At 46.8% G+C, this 21,291-nt stretch overlaps 1 protein-coding gene across 2 annotated transcripts in view; it reads right to left on the bottom strand.

Annotated features, from left to right (window-relative positions):
* Window positions 1-21,291, bottom strand: part of EXOC6 (exocyst complex component 6) — a 1,398,320-nt gene that overhangs the window by 677,705 nt on the left and 699,324 nt on the right. For both annotated transcript variants that reach the window (XM_069239815.1, XM_069239814.1), the window contains exon 15: window positions 19,145-19,254. In XM_069239815.1, the coding sequence (XP_069095916.1) occupies window positions 19,145-19,254 (110 nt within the window). The remainder of the gene's footprint in view (window positions 1-19,144; window positions 19,255-21,291) is intronic.

The following is a 21,291-nucleotide window of genomic DNA, read 5'->3' as shown; positions in this document are numbered from 1 at the left end:
GAGTCTTGGTGCCACCTCCGAATAGAGATGCCACTAGTGATCCGCTAGACATCAGCAGCTGAGTTCATCTGCTCTGGCGTTCAGAGAACCTGCCAGGTGTTGAACCACTAGGGTTATGCCCTGCTGTTCCAGAGACGCAGGGCCTCTTGTTAGAGTCCACGGCCCCACCCCGCCCTGCTTGTTACAGTACTGCTTTTTTGCTAGAACAAAAGATACCTGTGTCAAGTAATCACCAAATTTTTAATTCTAGGTCTAGATTTCCCTAATGAAATCTCTGAGACCAAAAAGGACTCAGTTTGCAAAACGGCAAAGATGAGGGAGTTGTTAAGGAATCTGTGGCTAGATCCCGTCTCTACCCGATGATGTATTATCGAAGGTAACTTATTCATCTGATAGAGACATCTAGCCGCAGATTCCTTACTTTAGAATCAGATACCAAAGTCATAGCAACCCGGAGGAGGGACTATGAACTGAGACCATCAAAAAAGTCTCTGAGTATCAGAAAACAGATCTAGAGTAAGAGAAAAACACCAGACAATTATGATAATTAAGGTGAGTAGTAATATACTCTACGACTTCAAAACCTGTGGAAGGGATCAAGGGTAAATAAAACCATAAAACGTGAAAAACATGGGATAAGCTCATCCACGTTAGTATGTCAAATGTGTGTCATAAGCGACCCAACAATATGGACAGTCTCTAACCAGAAGAAAAATGGTCTAGTAGAAGAGAAAAAGACTGCGTATTCACAAGAATACCTATGAGGAAACACATACACTTTACTAAAAGAACTGTGTAAAGGACCATTGTAAGAAAAAGTCATAAAAACGTTAAAGCATGGAGAAAGCATCACCCATGATTAAGATCATAAAAAATCTGTCCCTAAAACAAAACCAGTCTAGAACAATTAAAAAAGACTGGGTGTATATATTAATGTAAGTGAGCCCTAACAAATTTCACCACATAAGACTTGTGTAGGAACAACGTATGAGGAGTCACAAACATGAAATAAGAAAATCCATGTTACTATGACAAAATGGTGTTAGAGACAAACTATCAGAATGAACATTAAACTACTCGCTCCCCTAATGGGATGCGAACCCATGCAAGAACACGCCATCAATACTAAGGAAAGGACCTCAGCAATTATGTTATAAAGATAAAGAAAACATGAGTAAGAAACACTACCCATGAAGTAGGACAGTATTGCCAAATGAGTTAGTGAATATAAATTTATTTGAACTTATATGTAGACCAAAACTGCATGTTCTACCATGTTGGAACACAGAGCAGCACAGCATGCTATTGAGCAATATCTCTTACCCTGTAGCGGTATATACTAACCAGACCTACACTATAAAACAGACATAGAATGTTTTATCTGAGAAAACATACAATTGTCTTCTTTAAAAAGAAGTTGAGGACAATAATAGCAAGCATTTGGCATATAAATATAGTTTTCCCAAGGAAAATAGGTAAAGATGATAAAACATCTTCAAAATATTCTCATCATACATACCTACTAACATAGGAATATATAATAAACAAATACCTGTGTAATAACCAATGAAATATATATACACGTCTCTTTATTTTTTATATATATATATAAAAACACACATTATTTCTATTGTTTTAAAAAGGCGACCTTGGCAGAATGATGGAAACCAAGGTCGATATGTGACTCTTATAATGAATAAGACTCATCTACAGAATAACTAAAAACAAGTTACTTACCCTCTTTAAAGCCCGAAGCCATGAAGAACACTGACCACAAATGCGTCAAAACTAGGGCCATGAAAGCGAGTCCCTGTCCATGGAAATCAGTTCGCACAGCAGGGAGGATGGATGGGTCAGTAAGGAATCTGCAACTAGAATACGTCTCTACCATATAAATCGTTACCGAAGGTAAGTGACTTGTTCATCTGATAGAGACATCTAGTTGCAGATGCCTTACCTTAGAATAGATACCCAAGCAATACAATCCTCGGTGGTGGGCTGCGAACTAAAATCGTACTAAAAAGTCCTACAGGACCAAACGACCAAAGTAGCTATCTCTTTGGACCTAACTGTCCAGACAGTAATGTTTTGTGAACATGTGCAGGGATGCCACCGTTGCTGCCTGGCAGATGTCCAGGACAGGAACTCTGCGTGCTAATGCTGTGGAAGCAGCGGTTGCTCTTGTGGAGTGAGCGCACAGGCCCTCCGGGGGTTGCTTCTTTGCCAAAGAATAGCCCAGATAAATGAAAGGTAGTACCCATCGTGAGATGGTACGCTTCTGCACTGCCTTCCCTTTCTTCTGACCTACACACCCAACAAAGAGTTGATTGTCCACCCAGAAATCTTTAGTACGATTGAGGTAGAACGCCAACGCTCTTTTTGGATCCAGATAGTGAAGTCTCTCCTCCTCATGAAAAGAATGTGGGGGTGCGAGAAAAGTAGGCAAAGTGATGGATTGGCCTACATGAAAAGGTGTAACAACCTTGGAAAGGAAGGAGCCCCTCGTACAAAGCACCAATTTGACAGGGTGAACAGACAAAAATGGAGGTTCAGAAGAAAGAGTGTGAAGCTCACTCACTCTACGAGCAAAGGTGATGACAACAAGAAAAGCAGTTTTGAGAGCAAGGAGCCGCAAGGGGCAATTGTGTAATGGCACAAAAGGGGGACACATCAAGTAAGGGAGGAACAGATTGAGGTCCCACTGAGGCATAATAAACAGAGTGGAAGGAAACAAATGGGTGAGTCCCTAAAGGAATCTACCAACAATAGGAGATTTGAAAAGGGAAGGTTGGTCTGGCAATCTAAGAAAGGCTGAGATAGCCGATAAGTAACCCTTAGAGGTGCCCAAAGCAGAGCCCTGCTGCGCTAAAGAAAGGATGAACAAAAGAACCTCAGATAGAGGAGCAGAAAGGGGATCAACAGACTTGCTGGTATACAACATACCACAAATTTATACTGACAGGCATATACGGTTTTTGGAGGAGGAACGTCTGGCTGCCAGTATAACTTCACAGACTTCGGGTGAAAGGTCAAAAGCTTTCAACTGCTGCCACTCAATCTCCACGCATGAAGGCGAAGATTGGACGGGTTTGGAAGGAGAACCGTACCCTGTTGCTGCGACAGAAGATCCAACCGAAGTGGCAGTCTGACTGGAGGATGCGTGGCCATGCTCAGTAGCTCTGGATACCATACCCTCCGTGTCCAGTCCTGAGCCACAAGGATTACTTGGGCCTGGTCGCTCCTGATCTTCTTTAGAACTCTGGACAGAAGTGTTAAAGGTAGGAAGGCATAAAGGAGGCCTCAGTTCCACTCGAGGCGAAAAGCGTCGCCTAGCGAGTGTCGCCTTGAAAACTCCAATGCGCAAAAGAGCGGACATTGCACATTCTCTGCAGAGGCGAACAGATCTAACCAAGGCTCTCCCCACTGCTAAAAGAGACCTTGCACCACCTGCGGATGGAGGCGCCATTCTTAAAGACTATGCATTGACGGGCTGAGTTTGCCTGCTCTGGCGTTCAGAAAGCAAGCCAGATGTTATACCACCAGGCTAATGCCCTGATGTGCCAGCCACGTCCAGAGGCGCAGAGCCTCTTGACAAAGGGTCAAGGAATTTGTTGCAATACCACATGGCAGTAGTGTTGTCCGTGAACACCTGCACCACTTTCCTTGTGAGAGACGGAAGGAATGCTTTCAATGCAAGCCTGATCGCCCAGAGCTCTAGAAGATTGATCTGGAGTTCAGACTCCGCCGGAGACCAAACAGCTCTGATCGCCACCTCTCCCATGTTATCCATCCCATCCTAGGAGAGACGCGTCTGCCACTACTGTAAGATCTGTTTGGGGAAGGAAAAGGGATCTGCCATTGACAAAATCCTGATTTGAAAGCCACCACTTTCGCAGTCCCCTCCGAGATCTGGACCATGTCGGAGAGATTCCCCTGTTGTTGAGCCCACTAGAACTTCAAGTCCCACTGCAAAGCCACATATGCCATCTGGCAGGTTCCACCAGCAGGATGCAGGAGGCCATGAGGCCCAGCAACCTCAGGGTCATTCTCACCAAAACACAGGATAGAGGCTCAAACATCGGAATCATAGCCTGAATATCCTGGACTCGCTTTTCAGGAGGATAGGTCCGAAACTGCACTGTGTACAGAACAGCTCTGATGAAAGGGTGCATCTGAAAGGGAGTCAGGTGTGACTTCGACATATTTATAGTGACCCCCACCGTGTGCAGGTTTCCCAAAATGTGAAGGTGGGAGACGACTTTCTGGGGAGTGTCCGCCTTCAATAGCTAGTCATCAAGGTAGGGGAAGACTGAAACCCCTAACCTGCAGAGGTGAGCTGCAACCACTGCCATTACATTTGTGAACACCCGAGGGGCCTTGGTAAGGCCAAAGGGAAGCACAGTAAATTGAAAGTGCTTGTGACCTAGCACAAATCTCAAGTAGCGTATATGGAAGTAAGAGTCCTGCAAGTCCAACGCTACCACCCAGTCTCCTGAGTCCAGGGCAGGCAGGACCTGAGCCAGAGTGATTTTGAACTTCTCCTTCTTGAAGAAGAGATTGAGGGCCCGGAGGTCTAGGATAGGACGTAAGCCCTTGTCCTCTTTGGGCACCATAAAGTAGCGGGAATAACAAAGCACAACCTACTTCTGACGCAAGGTCCCTCTCTATGCCTCTCTCACTTTGCGGGGAAGTGTCAGATGATCCTTCGGTAAGCAGCAATAGGAAGGAGGCATGGCCGGAGGAGCAGTCTTGAAGGGGAGGGACGATCTGCAAAACCCAGCTGTTTGTTGTGGTGGATTTCCCAGTGGGGCAGGTGATGGCAAATCCTGCCTCCAACTGGTCAGAGATGGGGTAAAGGACTAGGAATGCTTGGAGACTGCAGCAGGGGCAGTGATGAACTGGACAGACCTCTAATTCCCTCTCTCACAAGCCTGTGGGATTCCACCTCCCCGACAACGCAGGGTCTGAGTAGCGTGGGTGGCATGGTGGCTGGGAAAAGAAAGTGACAGGGAGCCCCTTCTGTAGCCACAAAAGGTGCGCAAAGTGGAGCGTTGTGGGCGAGAGGCAATCGAAAGGCCAAGGGACCGAGCCGTGGCCCGGGACTCCTTGAAACTCTCAAGCGCCAAGTCCGTCTTGTCTCCGAAGAGACGGGTGCCATCAAAGGGCATGTCCATAAGGGACTGTTGGACATCCCCCGCAAAACTAGATGTCCTCAACCAGACCTCGAGGCCACTGTTGACGCAACAGATCTACCCAGAGAGTCAGTTGTGTCCCACCCACAGCGAATAGTGAACTTCACCGCATCTCTCCCATCAGTAACAGCTTGAAAGATGACAGCCAGGGTTTCCACCGGGATCTGCGGCAAGACTTGCGGGACCGTATCCCACAATGAGTGGGTATAGCGGCCCAAAGAGCATGTGGTGTTCACTGACTGCAATGCCAGATTGGAGGAAGAAAACATCTTCTTCCCAAAAGTTGGTCCAGTCTCTTTGAATCCCTATCAGGCTAGGCGTAGGGGAATGCGCCGGAAGAAGAGGAAGCCTGAATCACAAGACCTTCAGACGTGGCGTGTTGGGACATGAATTTAGGGTTGTTTGGGGCGTGCTGATGGAAGGTGACTGTCCTGTTCACAGGAGCCCCTATGTTGGGTCTGGACCAAGCACCCAAAAGTACATTAGTGAGGGTTTAATTGAATGGGAGTAGAGGCTACGAAGTGGAGGCCCGAGGCTGTAGCACCTCTGTCAGGAGATTAGTCCTGACCGCTACAGTGGGCAGTTCGAGGCCAAGGACCTCAACTGCCCTACTGACAACCATTGAACAGAATGCTCCCTCTGCCGTAGCAATGGTAGGAGAAGAAAGCATGCCAGCATCTGGAGAAGTATCCAGACCACTGGCCTCGCCCAATTCCTGTTCCCAGTCCATGTTAGGGTCATCCAACTGGTATTCATAAGGGTCCAGCAACCCCTCCAATCCCTCCACATATTCCTACCCATAGGAAAAAGGGTCAGAATCCAACCTGGAGTGAGTAGGCCCATCGAAGTCGAATACGGCATCGGCTGCTGCAGTTCCGGCTAGTCCAGAATTAGGATTCGGTCGATGTTGATCATAAGCCTAATCAACGTCGAGATCCAGAGGGGCCCTTGGAGGCCAAGCCCGAAGCTGCTGGCGCGGGACTGAAGGGCCCCTAGCCGAACCTCCAAGCCCAGACGGAGCCATAGGAGGGTCGGTCTGCCCAAATATGGGATGCATGGCCTCATAGAACTCCTTTGGATGGGCCGGGACCGCTCTGGATCTCGGAAACTCAGGAAGGCACGGAGTGGACCCAGAAGTAGGCTCCTCGCACAGAGGCCTGGAGCATTGACGCTCCTCCCGCGTCGCATCAGCAGAGCAACGGGTTGAAGTCGAAGAAAACCTAGTCTTCTTCGACTGCTTCTTCTTCTTACCCAGGTGACCCAAAGATTTGGAAGAAGACGAGTGGTAGTGATTCCACGAGCGGTCTTGAGACCTTCTTCTCGAGCTAGACCAGGAGCGAATCAGAGTTGAGTGCCAGGTCACCATGAGCTTTAGGGACCGCACCCTCAAAGCCTTTAGATGCAAGGTCCGGCATTCGGAGCACAACTTCAGGTCGTGATTGTGTTGCAAACACCATAAACAGATCCGGCACGGATCCGTCACCGACATCATGCAGTGACAGTTCTTTCATGGTTTGAACCCAGTCTTTGGGGACATCCTTGACGCACCAAAAGTCACCCAAAAAACACAATAAAAGTGTCTAAATTGGTCAAAAATGACCAGGGTAGCTCTCTCCGGATTAGCGCATGGCACAGAAAGAAAAGAACCACGCCGAGGGGGCGCTTATGTACAGCCCCGACGTCATCATGGCAACCACAACGCCAACAATGAAAGCGGAGTCCACCGACGCCACCTGATGGCATGCAAGGGTACTGCTCGAAGAAAAATCTCCAGATCCAGTCTGACGCCCCAGGGAAATTCTAAGGCAAGGAATCTGCAACTAGAAGTCGCTATCAGATAAAGATGTCAATGACGCAAAAACTGAAAATTTACAAGATTCTAAATAAAAAGAATCCAGCTGATTTTGTACATTCCATCTTATGACAACACTTTGAAATTGTGAACCCAACCTACATCAAGAAGAGTCAGGTTACAATGAAAACAGTTTTACCTAGATGAGGCATTAAGACCAAAATGCACAACAGATATAAATATCTTCATAGAGGAAAAAAGATACCCCTGGAGAGGGTAAAACCCTTCCGAAAAGTAGTAAGTCGTAAATGCAAATGCAAAAGAGATGAGTAACTCCTAAAGAGTCAATAACATGAATTATTCTATACAAGAGAGTGAACAGAATCTAAGAAGAGATACGTTTCAATGAAGACCCATTATAACCTGACATAGGCCAGGAAAAAGAAAGACTAATGTTTAAGGAACATGTACAATTGTCAACACCAAAATGTAGAAAATCCATCAAGCTGTGATAGCTATCTGATATAAAACCTTTAAGACCATAACAAATAAAATCTTAAAGTCCCCAAGAAGGTATTTTCTGGTTTCTAATGTACCAAATCTCCTAAAAGTAGCAAACTGATACTACCGTATCATACGTAAAGGTAGAACGTACATATCAAATAGTATGGATCAACAGCTACCTTGTTTGATAGTACAAGAAGGACTTAGTAAACAGACACCCTTAGTGCTGTATAATCCTAATCAAGAACCTAAGGTTGTCCTGAATAATAAGAGGATTACCTTTAAAAAGTCTACAAAAGATGTTAAGTAATATACTGACACTCCCATGGAGTTGTTAATATTACAGGTTTCTTAGAAGGGATACTAGACCTTATATCACAAGTTAGAACAACAACAAAAACGTTCTGCAGAGGGAGCAACTCTGTACCCCCAAATGAAGGTGCAAATATTTATATTAATGCTTATCATGCAGACACAACAATATTCCACTTAGAGTAAGGTACATACCATAAAGGTATCAACTCATGAGCACCGGCTCTCCTTCAGAGTAAAGTACGCAACATTACCTTTATATCAGGTATTGTGAAGAATAAAAAAAGGAATAAACAGCTAAGAAGCTGTCATTGACAAACTTGAAGAGGAGAACTACTACTTTCATATCACTAATAATAATAATAATCATAATAAAAGAAGCCTTGCACCATCAGGCATGAAACCTCCATAGGGTTCCAGGGTAATATTTACCCCAATACGCTATCCTTGAGAATTTAAGGAGTAGTTCCATCCTGCTCTCAGCTGCTGCCAGGGTCTGACCAGGCCTCTGCCAGGCCTATTGCCCAGCTAGCTCAGGCAGTGCCTGCACAGGAGCCTTGACTACTGGCCTGAACTCTCTGGTCCCCCGCGCTCCCCTTGCCCGCTCTTTGCTCCCGCCCCCCCAGCACCACTCCCACGACCTATTTAATGGAGGTCGCAGTGCGGCTGCAGTGAGTTGGTCCACCCCTGCTCCCCCTCTGCTGCCAGGCTCTAACTAGGCCTCTGTCAAGTCCATTGCCCAGCTCTGCTCAGACAGAGCCAAGGTCTCATGCACTGAAGTCTTGAATCAGATACACCCACTCCTTGGACCTCACCTGGACTGACCACTTCATCTTACACTTCACCATCACTGGACATACCCGCCCCATCCCCAACTGTTACAGAGCACCCTCCTGCAGCTGGAGCAAGGTCACGCAGCAACAATGGACCAACGCCCTCGATGCCACTAAGCCCAGCTAACCTCCCAACCTGCACCAAGCAGTACAGAACTTCAACGACAGGGTCACCAAAGCTGCCAACCTAGTTGCTCCCACCATACCAGCCAAAACGCACAGGCCAGCAAAACACTCCGACTGGTACACCCTGGAACTCCGCAGGACAAAACACAAATGCAAACAGCTGGAGAGAAGATTGAGCTCCAGCAGGAAAGAAAATGAGGGAGCTGAATTTATGTCAGCCCTCAACAACTACCACCCTCAGATCAAAACAGCAAAGAGGGAGGCTCTGACCAACCGAATCAATACCAGCACCAACCGAACCAAGGAACTCTTCACCATTGTCAGACAGTTCAACTGCCCTGCAGCCACCAAAAACACAATGCGCGCATCACAGGAGCTCTGCAACGCACTTGCCTACCATTTCCACTACAAAATAGCAGCCATATTCCAGAACTTGAACCCCCAACCATCTAGCACATCCAGCCTCCAATCAACCACCAGGACCAACCACCCGCTCAACGCCTGGAAACAACTTGATGAAGAAGACACAACTGCCCTTATGAGCACCATCCAGTCCAGAGCTCCCACAGACCCCTGCCCCCACCATATCTTCAACCTCGGAAAAAACAAAATCAGTCCCCAACTCTCCACTGTCATCGTCTCGCTAACCACATCCACCTTTCCAGACACCTGGAACCATGCTAAGGTCAGACCACTCCTCAAGAAACCCTCGGCAGACCCCAATGAACTACAAAACTACTAACCCATCTCCTTGCTCCTGTTCGCCGCTAAAGTCCTGGAGAAAGACAGTCAACCTCCAACTCACGGAACACCTGGAGAGACACAACATACTAGAATCCTCCCAGTCAGATTTGAGGACCAACTACAGCACCAAGACAGCAATGATTTCTGCTTCAGATGACATGCGCGCACTGCTCGACAGAGGAGAATCCGCTGCCCTCATCCACCTTATCCGTTCCGCTGCCTTTAACAAGGTTTCCCACAACACACTCATCCACCGCCTGTGCCAGATAGGAATAACCAGAGATGCACTCCAATGGATGGAATCCTTAATCAGAGGATGCACACAGAAAGTTTGCCTCCCCCATTCACATCTCACATCAAGCATAACTTCTGTGGCATGCCCCAGGGCTTGGCCCTCAGACCCACACTCTTCAACATCTACAGGACCCCCCTCGCTATCATCGTCAGATCGCACAACATTAACATAATTTCCTACACCAACAACACCCAGAATGGATGAAGGACACCTGCCTAAAGCTGAACACAGACAAGACCGAAGCTCTCGTCTTTGGCAAACACTCTGCACTCGAACGATTCCTGGTGGAACTCAGCACCACCCTCACACCAAAAGACTGCACTTGCAACCTCAGCATCATCCTAGACAGCGAGCTTTCCATGAGAGGCCAGGTCAAAGGCATAGCCTCAGCCTGCTTCCACAAACTTCACATGCTCAGAAAAATGTTCAAATGGCTCACCCACGCTCTCATCACCAGCAGGCTCAAATAGAGCAGAGCACTCTATGCTGGCATCCCACCGAACTCATGCATAGGCTGCAATCATTACAGAACGCTGCAGCCAGACTGATTCTCAACCTTCCCAAGGAGCCTATATCTCCCAGTACCTGAAAAACCTCGACTGGCTCCCAGCTCAGAAGCAATGCCACTTCCAGCTCCTCACCCATGTGTACAAAGCCGTCCATGACCAAGGATCCGCCTATCTGAATGAGCTCCTGCATTTCCATCACTCCAGCAGGAACCTTTGCTCTCCACATCAGGCCCTTGCACAGACCCCTCCCACCCGTCACTGCCGGGCCCGAGGACACTCCTTCTTCTATCTAGCTGCCAAGGGCTAGAGCTCCCTCCCTCTCCAGCTACGCACCACCTCTTCACTAAGAGACTTCAATAAAGGGCTCAAAACCTGGCTTTTCGATTGAGACCATCGTCAGCGGCTGGATACCCTTGCAGGTGACAAGTCACGCTTTACAAATACTTAATTGATTGATTGAAGGAAAAATAACACCTGCCAAAAATAGGAACACCCACCTGGTGCCACCATTAGGTGGAACAGACATTAAACTTAAAAAGCCTCACAGCACTGCCAAAGCATGGTTCAACTGTTGTAGGAAATTACCCTCTTTTTGGCATGGTTACACTCGCTTTTCACCTCCTGTCAGTGTGTTTTTGACTGTGTTCACTGGGATCCAGCTAACCAGGACCCCAGTGGCTGTGCTCTCTCCCTCATAATTTGGTTGCTTAGGACTTAGCACACCCCACAATTGGCATACTGGTGCTCCCAGGTAAGTCCCTAGTTTATACGACTTAAGTACCCAGGGCATTGGGGCACTAGGGGTTCCCTATGGGCCACAGCATGTATTGTGCCACCCATGCAAAATGTGTCTGCAGGCCTGTCATTGCAGCCTGCGTGAAAAGGTGCATGCACCTTTCACTACAAATCTCTGCACTAGGTCACTTTAAGTCACTCCTATGGCAGGCCCTCTTAAGCCCATAGGGCCAGGTGCAGGTACCTGTGTGTGAGGGCACCCCTGCATGAGCAGAGGTGCCCCAACGAACTCCAGCTCCATTTCCCTGGACTTCGCAACTGCAGGGAAGCCATTATACCCGTGAGCTATCAAATATGTCGGAATCATACCCCAATACTGTTGCCAGTATTGATTGTATGATTCCATGCACTCTGGAGACTCCTTAGAAGACCCCCCAGCTTTGCTCCTACCTGTCTGTTGGGGTTTTCTGGGCAGCCAGCGGTGCTGCCACCCCTCAGACAGGTTTGCCCTCCTACTGGTTGACCAGCTCAAGCTGAGGAAGGCAGAACAAACTATTTCCTTTGGAAGAGGGAGGCAACACCCTCTCTCTTTGGAAATAGGTGTTACATGCCTTGGGAGGGGTAGCCTCCCCAACTCACCGGTATGCTTTGAAGGGCACATTTGGTGCCCTCCTTGTATAAACCAGTTAGCACCAGTCCAGGGACCCCTGGTCCCTGCTCTGGTGCAAAACTGGACAATACAAAGGGGAGTGACTGCTTACCAGTGGTGGTTCCCAGTGCTCCTCCAGGAGGCTACTTGATTCTGCCATCTTGAATCCAAGGTGGGCAGAGGCCACTGGGAGCATCTGAGTGGCCAGGTCAGGCAGGTGACGTCACAGCCCCCTCCTGATTGATGATCACCCTTCTAGGTGACCCATCCCCCTTTCTGGGCTATTTAGAGTGTCCTTCATGGATGGGTCCTCAGATTTAATGTGCAAGATTCAAGCAGGACTCCTCTGCATCATTTACTTCATTGTAAGGCCACCGGGACTGCGAGTGGACCCTCCGGGAACCGACAAACTGCAACTTCAGCAACAACCCGCTCTGCAACATTGTTTCTGCAGCTCCTTCCAGCAACTGCAACATTTTACAGGCTGTGCATCCTCTGAGGGTGGTGTGTCTTCAGCCTGCGCAAGAAGTAAGAAGGAATCTCCCTTGGAGTGAAGGAGTCACTCCCCTGCATCTGAAGGCACCAACAGCAGCGACAACTGGCTGTGTCTATCTGCTCTCCCTGGAACTGCATGGATCCTGCATCACAGGTGGTGGTCTCAAGTGGTCCCCTTGGTCCTCTCTGTCAGCTGTCCAACTTGGGAGACGGAAAGCCCTTGCCTCTCCTTGCAGGACAGTTCCCCTGTGCACCGCAACTCTTGCAGCTACCAAGGCTTGCTTATTCCTCCTCCAAGGGATCTTCGGGCTCTGTGTAGCACTGGCCTCCAGCAATCTTCCCTGCAAAGCAAAGTCTCTTTCCTGCTGCTCCAGAGACGTGGGACTCCTCTTCAGATGTGGTGGGTGGGCCTCACTGCAACTGCTGTGCCTGCTGCCAGTGGGTGGCCTGTAGGAGCTGCCACCTCTTCTTGCAATTCTCCCGACTGCTGAGGGTCACCCTGGAATCCCCTCCTTCGTTCAAGTCCCCTGGGCCTTGCTGGTCCTCTTCAACCTTGCAAACCTATTTTTCCGTCTAATGCATTTGCCAAGGCTTGTTGGTGGTCTTCCAGTAACACTGCCTGACTGCATCTTGACTGCCGACGTGGGACACAACTTGCATTACTCCGGGGACTCCTCTTCATCTCCGGTGCCGCACTGCTGACCTTTGTCCACCGTCGACCTGGTACTGCATCCACAGAAGGGTGGGTAGTGGCTCCTGCCACAACCGGACACTCGAACACGAACTAGTCATGGTGCCCTTCCTTTGCAGGTCCTCTTTTGTCAGGATCCACCTTTGGATTCTTCCAGTATTGGTTGGGTCCTGCATAATCCTTTTCAAAAGTCCTACTGTTAGTTTTGTGGAAAACCAGGTACTTACCTCTCCTCTCCTGGTCGCTGGGGGTCACTCTGGTACTTATCTCTTGGGGTTCCTAGTTCCTCCAGCTCCCTTCTACTGATTCCACTTCCTTGAGAGGGGGACCGCCATTCACATTCCACTTTTTTAGTATATGGTTTGGCCCACCCCAGGGCCCTTACTATTTATCTATACTTTTGTCAATGCTTAATGCTTTCTATGCTTTTTACTGATTGCTAATGTGTATACAATAGTGTGTTTACTTACCTCCAGTTGGGGGATTGACTATTCAGTATTCTAGTAGTTGTGCTACTATAGTAAAGTACCTTTATTTTTGTAACACTGTGTGGTTCTTTCATGTGTGATAGTGCTGTGTGACTATAGTGGTATTGCGTAAGCTTTGCATGTCTCCTAGATAAGTCTTGGCTGCTCATTCACAGCTACCTCCAGAGAGCCCTGGCTTCCTAGACACTGCCTACACTTCACTAATAGGGGATACCTGGACCTGGTATAGGGCGATAACATCATAGGTGTCCGCCACACACCAGGCTAGCTTCCTACAAAGGTTTACTTTAGTTCTTTGGCATTCCAAAGACTTCTGCCTGAGCCTTAAAGATATAGCAAAATACCACAGTTCAAAGTGCCAAATGCAGTCAAGACGCCCAATGCATTTACAGCATGGTTATGATCGAAACTTCTCTCAGCTAATTTTCTTTTAATCTCATACATTCCTTAGCATGATTTCCATTACTCAAAGCAAAGGAAATAACATTCTCAATCCACTCGTAGGTATTACCTTTGGCAGTGTTCTTTAAGATCAAATGTTTAGCAATCAACAAAATGGATATAAATCACTCACCTTCATGGACTGCCTTTTTTAAAGTGAATGTGGACTAAACAGCTGAGATTCTGCTAAAAACAATCTTACTAATAGCCAAGGGTTTTAAGCATAGAATACTTGGTATATTCTAGCCCACAACATATCCCTCACCCTTCAAACCAATTGAACATTGTCTATCCACACTATGGGAGGATCTCATTATTATGTGGCAAACAAATTAACAAAATTAGTTTATCTATTCTCTAAGGGAAATACGTTCTTACCCAAGGGTGCAAATGGAATTTCAGACAAAGGGAAAGAAATGTGGCTTCACTATTGTTCACAGCATGAAGCACCCAGATGTTACAAAGCTGAAAGGCTGAAAGATGTAGAACACTTAATCCGAGGAGAGTACACAGCAGCTGGACTAATCTAAGCAATCTACGAGAGTACAATCATTAAGGAGAGCTGGGAAAACCTATGTATGTAACAATGGAAGAAAGATCAGGTAAAACAGTTGAACATGTTTGAAAGTAAGAAAGTTGAAGATATGTGGCAAAATACAAGGTAGCGTTCAGGAGACAGTGGTCAAATATAGACTGATGTTTGATGGTTCTACACTCTTGTAGGACGAAAACAAATTTATCATGAAAATTAAGAGTGGCAGCGAAGACTTTTGTTTTCTATAAAACAAGACGACCCTTGAGGAAATGATAGTCTTGACAGTACAAGAGGAATAATTCACTAGAATAAAACAAACATGAAAGAGAATGTATACTTAGCTGTTGAAATGAGATAACAGCTATTGTTTTAAAAAAACCCTGACATTCACTGGTTATAGTTTAATGAGCTAACTATAACTTGCACCCCATTCCGCACTGCTTATGATCTCACACATTTAATCATTCATGACATTAGATTTCTCGGGAAGCCTGCATGGTACTGTGGGACTATGGGGTGGAAATACCTCATGGAAGGGCTGTGTTGGTTCCAGCAGCCAGACCCTATGCCAACCCTGCCTCATCTCTCTCTCCCACAAGGCAGATAGTGGCCATGTTGAGAAAGGGGGCTAGCCACAGGGCCCAACATCAGCAGCTCCCCACTCCCTGTGGCAGCTAGTCCCTCGCTGCACACAGCCTTCCGCCCTGTGCAGTGGGGGAATGGGCCAAAAAGCATGGCTTACTGCCAGGACCTGGTACCTAATCTCCCAACGCAGGCGCCTAATCCTCCGCTGCATTTGGCCTTTAGCTGTGCTTAAACCTTTCCATGGGTGCCTAATCCCTAGCTGTGCACAGATTTTGGCAGTGGTGGATCACAGGGCTTGGCTTCTGGTTTTGCTGAGAACCCAACCTCCTACAGGCACCCCAACCCTCCATGGAGGCCTGTAGGAAAGTGCCACTGTTGGCATGGTTACCACCCCACACTTTTTGCCTAGTGTTGATGCCAACTTTGCTTCAAAGTGTGATGGGGCCCTGCTAACCAGGCCCAGGGCCATTGTTCTTTCCTAAAATATGTACATTTGTTTCCACAACTGGTACACCCTTGGCACACAGTTACGTCCCTTGTAAAAGGTACCCAGGGTACCAAGGGCCCTGTGACCAAGGAAGGTCCCCAAGGGCTGCAGCATGTATTATACCACCCTAGGGGACCCCTCACCAAGCACATGTTCACTGCTCTTGCAGCTTGTGTGTACTAGTGAGGAGAAAAGGGCAAAGTCGACATGGCACCCCTCTCAGGGTGACATGCCCATAAATCAATGCCTGTGGCATAGGTAAGTCACCCCTCTAGCAGGACTTACAGCCCTAAGGCAGGGTGCACTATACCACAGATGAGAGCACAACTGCATGAGCAATATGCCCCACACTGTCTAAATCCATTCTTAGACATTGTAAGTGCAGTGTAGCCATAATGAGTATACGGTCTGGGAGTTTGTAATTACGAACTCCACAGCTCGATAATGGCTTCACTGAATACTGCGAAAAGTGATATCAAACGTCTCAGCATAATCAACCCACACTGATGTCAGTGTGGGATTTATTGAAAAATGCACACAGAGGGCATCTTAGAGTTGCCCCCTGTATGTTAGCCAAACTGCTAGTGTAGGACTGACCGGTCTGTGCCAGCCTGCCACTTTCCAACAAGTTTCTGACCACATGGGGTGAGAGCCTTTGTGCACTCTGTGGTCCGAAACAAAGCCTGTACTCTCCCCTACAAGAACTGTAGCCTCAAAGACTCAAGCTTTGGATGACAGTGCCTCAGGGAGGAGTGACCACCCTGGCCAGGACCACCCCTAAGCTTTCCAGAGCTGAGGTGACATCCCCCCCTCCCTGCAGAATCCTCCATCTTGGTGTGGAGGACAGGGACCAACAGGATTAGGTTTGTGGCCCTTCCTGAAAGGGAGTGAGCACAAGGAGTGTGTAGACACCCTCAGGGACAGTAGCCATTGGTTACTGCCCTCTGACCCCTAAAACCCTTCTAAATCTAGGATTTAAGGGCCTCCCTAAACCCAGCTCACCAGATTCCTGGTGACCTGACAAGAAGAAGGAGGACTGCATAGTTGAAACCCCCAGCAGAGAAGAAAGACGACAACTGATTTGGCCCAAGCCCGACCGGCCTGTCTCCTGCTTCAAAGAACTTGTAAAACAACAGCGACACATCCAGCGGGACCAGCGACCTCTGGCAAGCTCCAGAGGACTGCCCTGCACCCAAAAGGACCAGGAACTCCTGAGTACAGTGGCGCTGTCGAAGAAGAAACCAACAAGTAAGGAATACCACCTCACTCCGAATTAATGAGTACTAACCACTCTGCACCAGACGCCCACGTCCCATGTCCAGGTGGCCCAATCAGCTATAGAAGCTCCCCAAGTGTTTGCGAGCAAGTGTCCACCCTGGGTTGACCTCTCCACCCCTCCATGACAACGCCTGCAGAGGGAATCCCGAGGACCCCCCGCCCCCGACCGCGAAGCTCCAGACGAAGATAACCAACACCTAAAAAGACAACTGCACTCGCAGCCCCCATGCCTTGGAGAACCAAACCTCCAGTGCAGCAACGTCCAGCAGGCGGCCCTCCTCCCTGTCCAGCGGGTTTGCCCGAGACGACCTCCTGAACCTCGCCTGCAGCCTCTGAGTGACCCCCCGGGTCCACTCATAGAGAATCATTTGAGACCCGACATCTTTATTGCACCCTGCACCAGGCCACCCCAGTGCCACTGAGGGTGCATGTTTGGTGCCTACTTGTGGCCCCCCCAGTGCTCCTCCAAGTCTGCCCCACCCAAGCCGTGTGTACTTACCTGCCTGCAGATCTAAAACAGAGTACCCCCTATCTCCATAGGAGCCCACGTTAAATTTGCTTCACTTTTGACCTCTGCACCCGGCCGGCCCCATGTTGCTGGTGGTGGGTGTTTGGGGTTAACTTGAGCCCCAACCTGTGGACTTCCTAACCCCTGGAGACTGGAACTGTAAAACAATCTAACTGTTCTTCCCCCCAGGAACTGTTTCTGAAAATGGCTCTGTGTTCTTTTTTTAAACAGATTATTGCCAATTTTTCCAGAACTGTATAACTTATTGATTTCAAACAAAGTACTTTTGATACAAGTGTGAAATACGAATCTATCTAAGTACTTACCTGCAACTTGAATCTTGTGGTTCTAAAAATAAATTAAGGAAATATATTTTTACTATATAAAAAACATTGGTCTGGAGTTAAGTCATTGAGTGTGTGCTGCTTCTACTGTCTGTGTGTGTGTACAACAAATGCTTTGCACTACCCTCTGATAAGCCTAACTGCTCCACCACACTACCACAAAAGATAGCATTAGTATTATCTACTTCAGACTATTAAGCCTCTGAAGAACCCCTGGACTCCATGCACGTTATATCTCATTTTGATATAGTGTATACAGAGCCAGCTTCCTACTAGGCCCAACCCACATTCCCTCCATTTATTCATGCTTCCACCACATGGTACTATGGTACCATTTAAGGTCCCTATGGGAAGCCAATCTTGCGCAGCAGCTCTCAGGGCTGCACTGGGTCCGTGGGAGTCCCATGGTACTGGCACCCGAAAATAATGTGTTTGAATTTCAGTCTTTGGGGTGGTCCTTCTGGGCCCACTCCGCAAGTGCCTGGAAGTCAGGGTGTTCTTACCCTGCCCCATTATACTCTTTTTATTTTTATAAACGTTTTCAATCCTTAAAGGACTGTCTCTAGCTAGCTACATAGTTTTGGAGCCTTCATCCGGTGAAGATGTCTACCTTCTGACTGAGTCACTTATTTGAAGCTGAGATTCCTGCTGGGGGGCAAGGCTGTAAGCTGTAGCAGAGTGGGGGCCCACGATGCTGGATACCTTCTTTGCTATGTCTCCCTGAAACAGATTTGTTGCTGCCGAAATGTCTGAGTGGGAGCAATCTGAATCTTTGGCCCAGGGTCAAAGTACCTTCTTCAGATGGACTTGGCAAGTTGGTCCTTCTCTTGTCTTGGTTCTCCAGGCCAAAATTATTGAAAACGTCCCAGCTTTTATTAGGATTATGCAGGACACTCTGACACTTATCAAAGGGCCCCAGAGCCTTAGAGACACCACTTAGGCATCAGGACTCACTCTAATAGAATGCAACAGTAGGGTTCAAGGCAGGTCCATGTGGAACTGGTCAGCTGGGCCTTTCAGGAAAGTGGGTGTCCTGCAGCTTTAGTGTCCCTGTAGATTAACAGGAGGGTCAGCCAACTGACCCTTGGAGTCCACTTTCAGTCCCGGGTCCATGTGGGAGGAGGTACAGCCCTTGAGAGTCTCCTCACAGGTCACAACAGGAAGTGCTGTCCTTCGGTCTTCCACCGGGCCAGAGGTGTTCTGAAGAGGGTGCTGGGAGTACCATATCTATGCCCAGTGCCAGCATGTGGGTGGGGGAACTCCTGGCCACTCCATAACCAATGGGTTGAGAGTAGGTTTAAATTACTGACACTGTGTTTACCCTGGCAGGTTTGTGGCCTTATTCCTTGTGGTGGACTCACATACACCCCAATTAATAACTCACTTTCTTAAACTCAATGAAATCCTAATGTGCAATTTGAAAATGGCCAAATATGCCCTATTAAAACAAAACTAAATTTTAAGATAAAGAAATCAGTGCAAGTAACATTACACTTGTCACAATAAAACATTGCAATGATATTAAACTAATGTATGTAACAAATATTCCTGAAAATACATTGATAACAATATGAAATACTATGAAATACTGTTTGACATACCTCCGGTGCAGTGACTCTGAAAATTTAAGGCTTGCGTAAATAAATTCTTTGACCTGCATATAAATCTGAGGTACTGAATGAGATATTGGGAGTTTTTTCGGAAAGGTTTGCTATTGGAACAAAAACAAACAATACATTTAGAAAAGTCATACAACTGAATTTACATGTAAAGTAAAATACTTTTTTGAGAAATTTACCTACAAACTTATAGCATATTGTACACTTAAAATTAATATTACTTATTTTTCTTTTTATAAGAGCCCAGAAGAAATCTGAATACCATGGGACTGTACATTCTTTGAAGGGAGAGGTCGAAATGGACTGGCTTGATTTGGATCAAGGTAATAGGAAAGGAACATACATTCACTTGAGCGGGCTAGGTGGGCTGCAAGCATCATGGTAGTAATTTATTTCAGTCAGGAAAAGAGAATGGCTGTTGCTTCACCTGATTGATGAGGGAGGCCCTCTGCTTTCAATGATTGTAGGAAGGTCAGATTATATACACCAAGTCTTTACACGCATTTGGGACAATATTCAGCCACATTTTGCTTTGCCTCGAGAAAGCAGAGACATTGAAGAGTGATCAAAGGCAAACTATCAATCAAGAGTGGTAACTGAACTAGGATCAGGACATCTATCATATGTAATTTACAATGAGATAACTATTAAAGAAAGACTGGAAATTACTTCCTCTGATTGTTAACCTGCATGTTACATCTAATTTGCTATAGGGTTTAATTTGCCTTTCAATTCAACATGAAGCGCAACATACAATCCGTAAACAATAAAATATTTTATCAAATGAGGAGTCTACCAACTGTTTCACAACAAACAGCAAACTATCATTATGCAAAGGTTAGGAATGAAGATGGTCAATGCACAATGTTGAGGGGGAGTGCATTTATGAAAGAGGGAAGTTCAATAGTTGAAAAAGACAACATGAAATAAGAATTGGTAGGAAGAGATAGGTGTGGCTTATGGCAACGAAATAACGATTAAAACTCAGAGGATGTAGAGTACTGCTAATACTGGAGACTGACAGAGATTGAGGGCAAAAAGAGGCATCCCAATTTGAAAGACTGTGAGGGGCTGAACACAAGTTAGGGCATCATTTTCTTCTTATAGCTTATGATAAAAAGAAAGTTGTTTTTTTAACCAACAAGCACAAAATAAACAAACATGGATGCCTCCAAGAAATTTCTACCACACTTTCAAGCAAGCCAATGAAAATAATTATGGCAGGGGATAACAGGATGGACTGTACATGGCAACACTATCCAAACACTATAATTTCAAATGAACCGGTTTCTTTCACTAAGAGTGAAGTACCCTGAAGAATTTAATAGGCCCTAGCAATTTGCAAGGTCGGACTGGGACTAGGTGTTTTGCAAGGTACGGGAGACAGCATGCATTTATGCTTTCTGCAGGCAACTCTTGCGCTAATATCAGAGAAATCCATAATAAAGCACGCCCACAAACAACCCAAAAATACAGTACAAACACTAATCTGTCAGGCAAGTGATTCGGGTACTGCCAGACTGCCTTCTAGGCCAGTCCGACCATGGCCACCCAAATACCATCATCGACTGCATCGCATAAGACGTTGGTCTGTTTTTTTGTATGGAGGAGTTTTTTTTATTAGTAGCAATTTGCATACCCTCTGGTAACCAGGGAAACATTTGTTACACTGGAATACTGCGCTATCACCTAAATTTATATTTACAACACCTTTTTTGTACATTTGCAGAAATACACGAAGTACAGAATAGGTGTCCCAGTACTTGTTGTTCATAGATACATGTAGCATATGGTACCCTTAATTGGTTTCAGCATTACAGGGCCTAATTTGTTTGTCCCCAAAATTGTAAACATACGCTCTAAACAAACACTAATGAACAAATGTTTCTTGCCGCATAATAACAGTCTCAGAATCTGGCTACTTCAGCAAAAGCAAAAATTGTTTCTTACTCAGAGACAAACTGTCACGAAAAGCTGTTACATTAAAAATGTACAAAAGCTCCTGACAATGTGCAAAAGGCCCTGCTGCCATTTTAAATGCTGCTTGCTGAATTAAGGATTTTAAACAGCAATAACCTCCCCTTCCCCCCGCACACATGGAATTAATAGCCTCAGTAATGCTACTCATG

The sequence above is a fragment of the Pleurodeles waltl genome, chromosome 6 (genome assembly GCF_031143425.1).
Source record: "Pleurodeles waltl isolate 20211129_DDA chromosome 6, aPleWal1.hap1.20221129, whole genome shotgun sequence".
NCBI classification, from domain to species: Eukaryota; Metazoa; Chordata; class Amphibia; order Caudata; family Salamandridae; genus Pleurodeles; species Pleurodeles waltl.
Note: the sequence above shows the minus strand (reverse complement) of the source record. Positions and strands in the feature narration are given on the sequence as shown.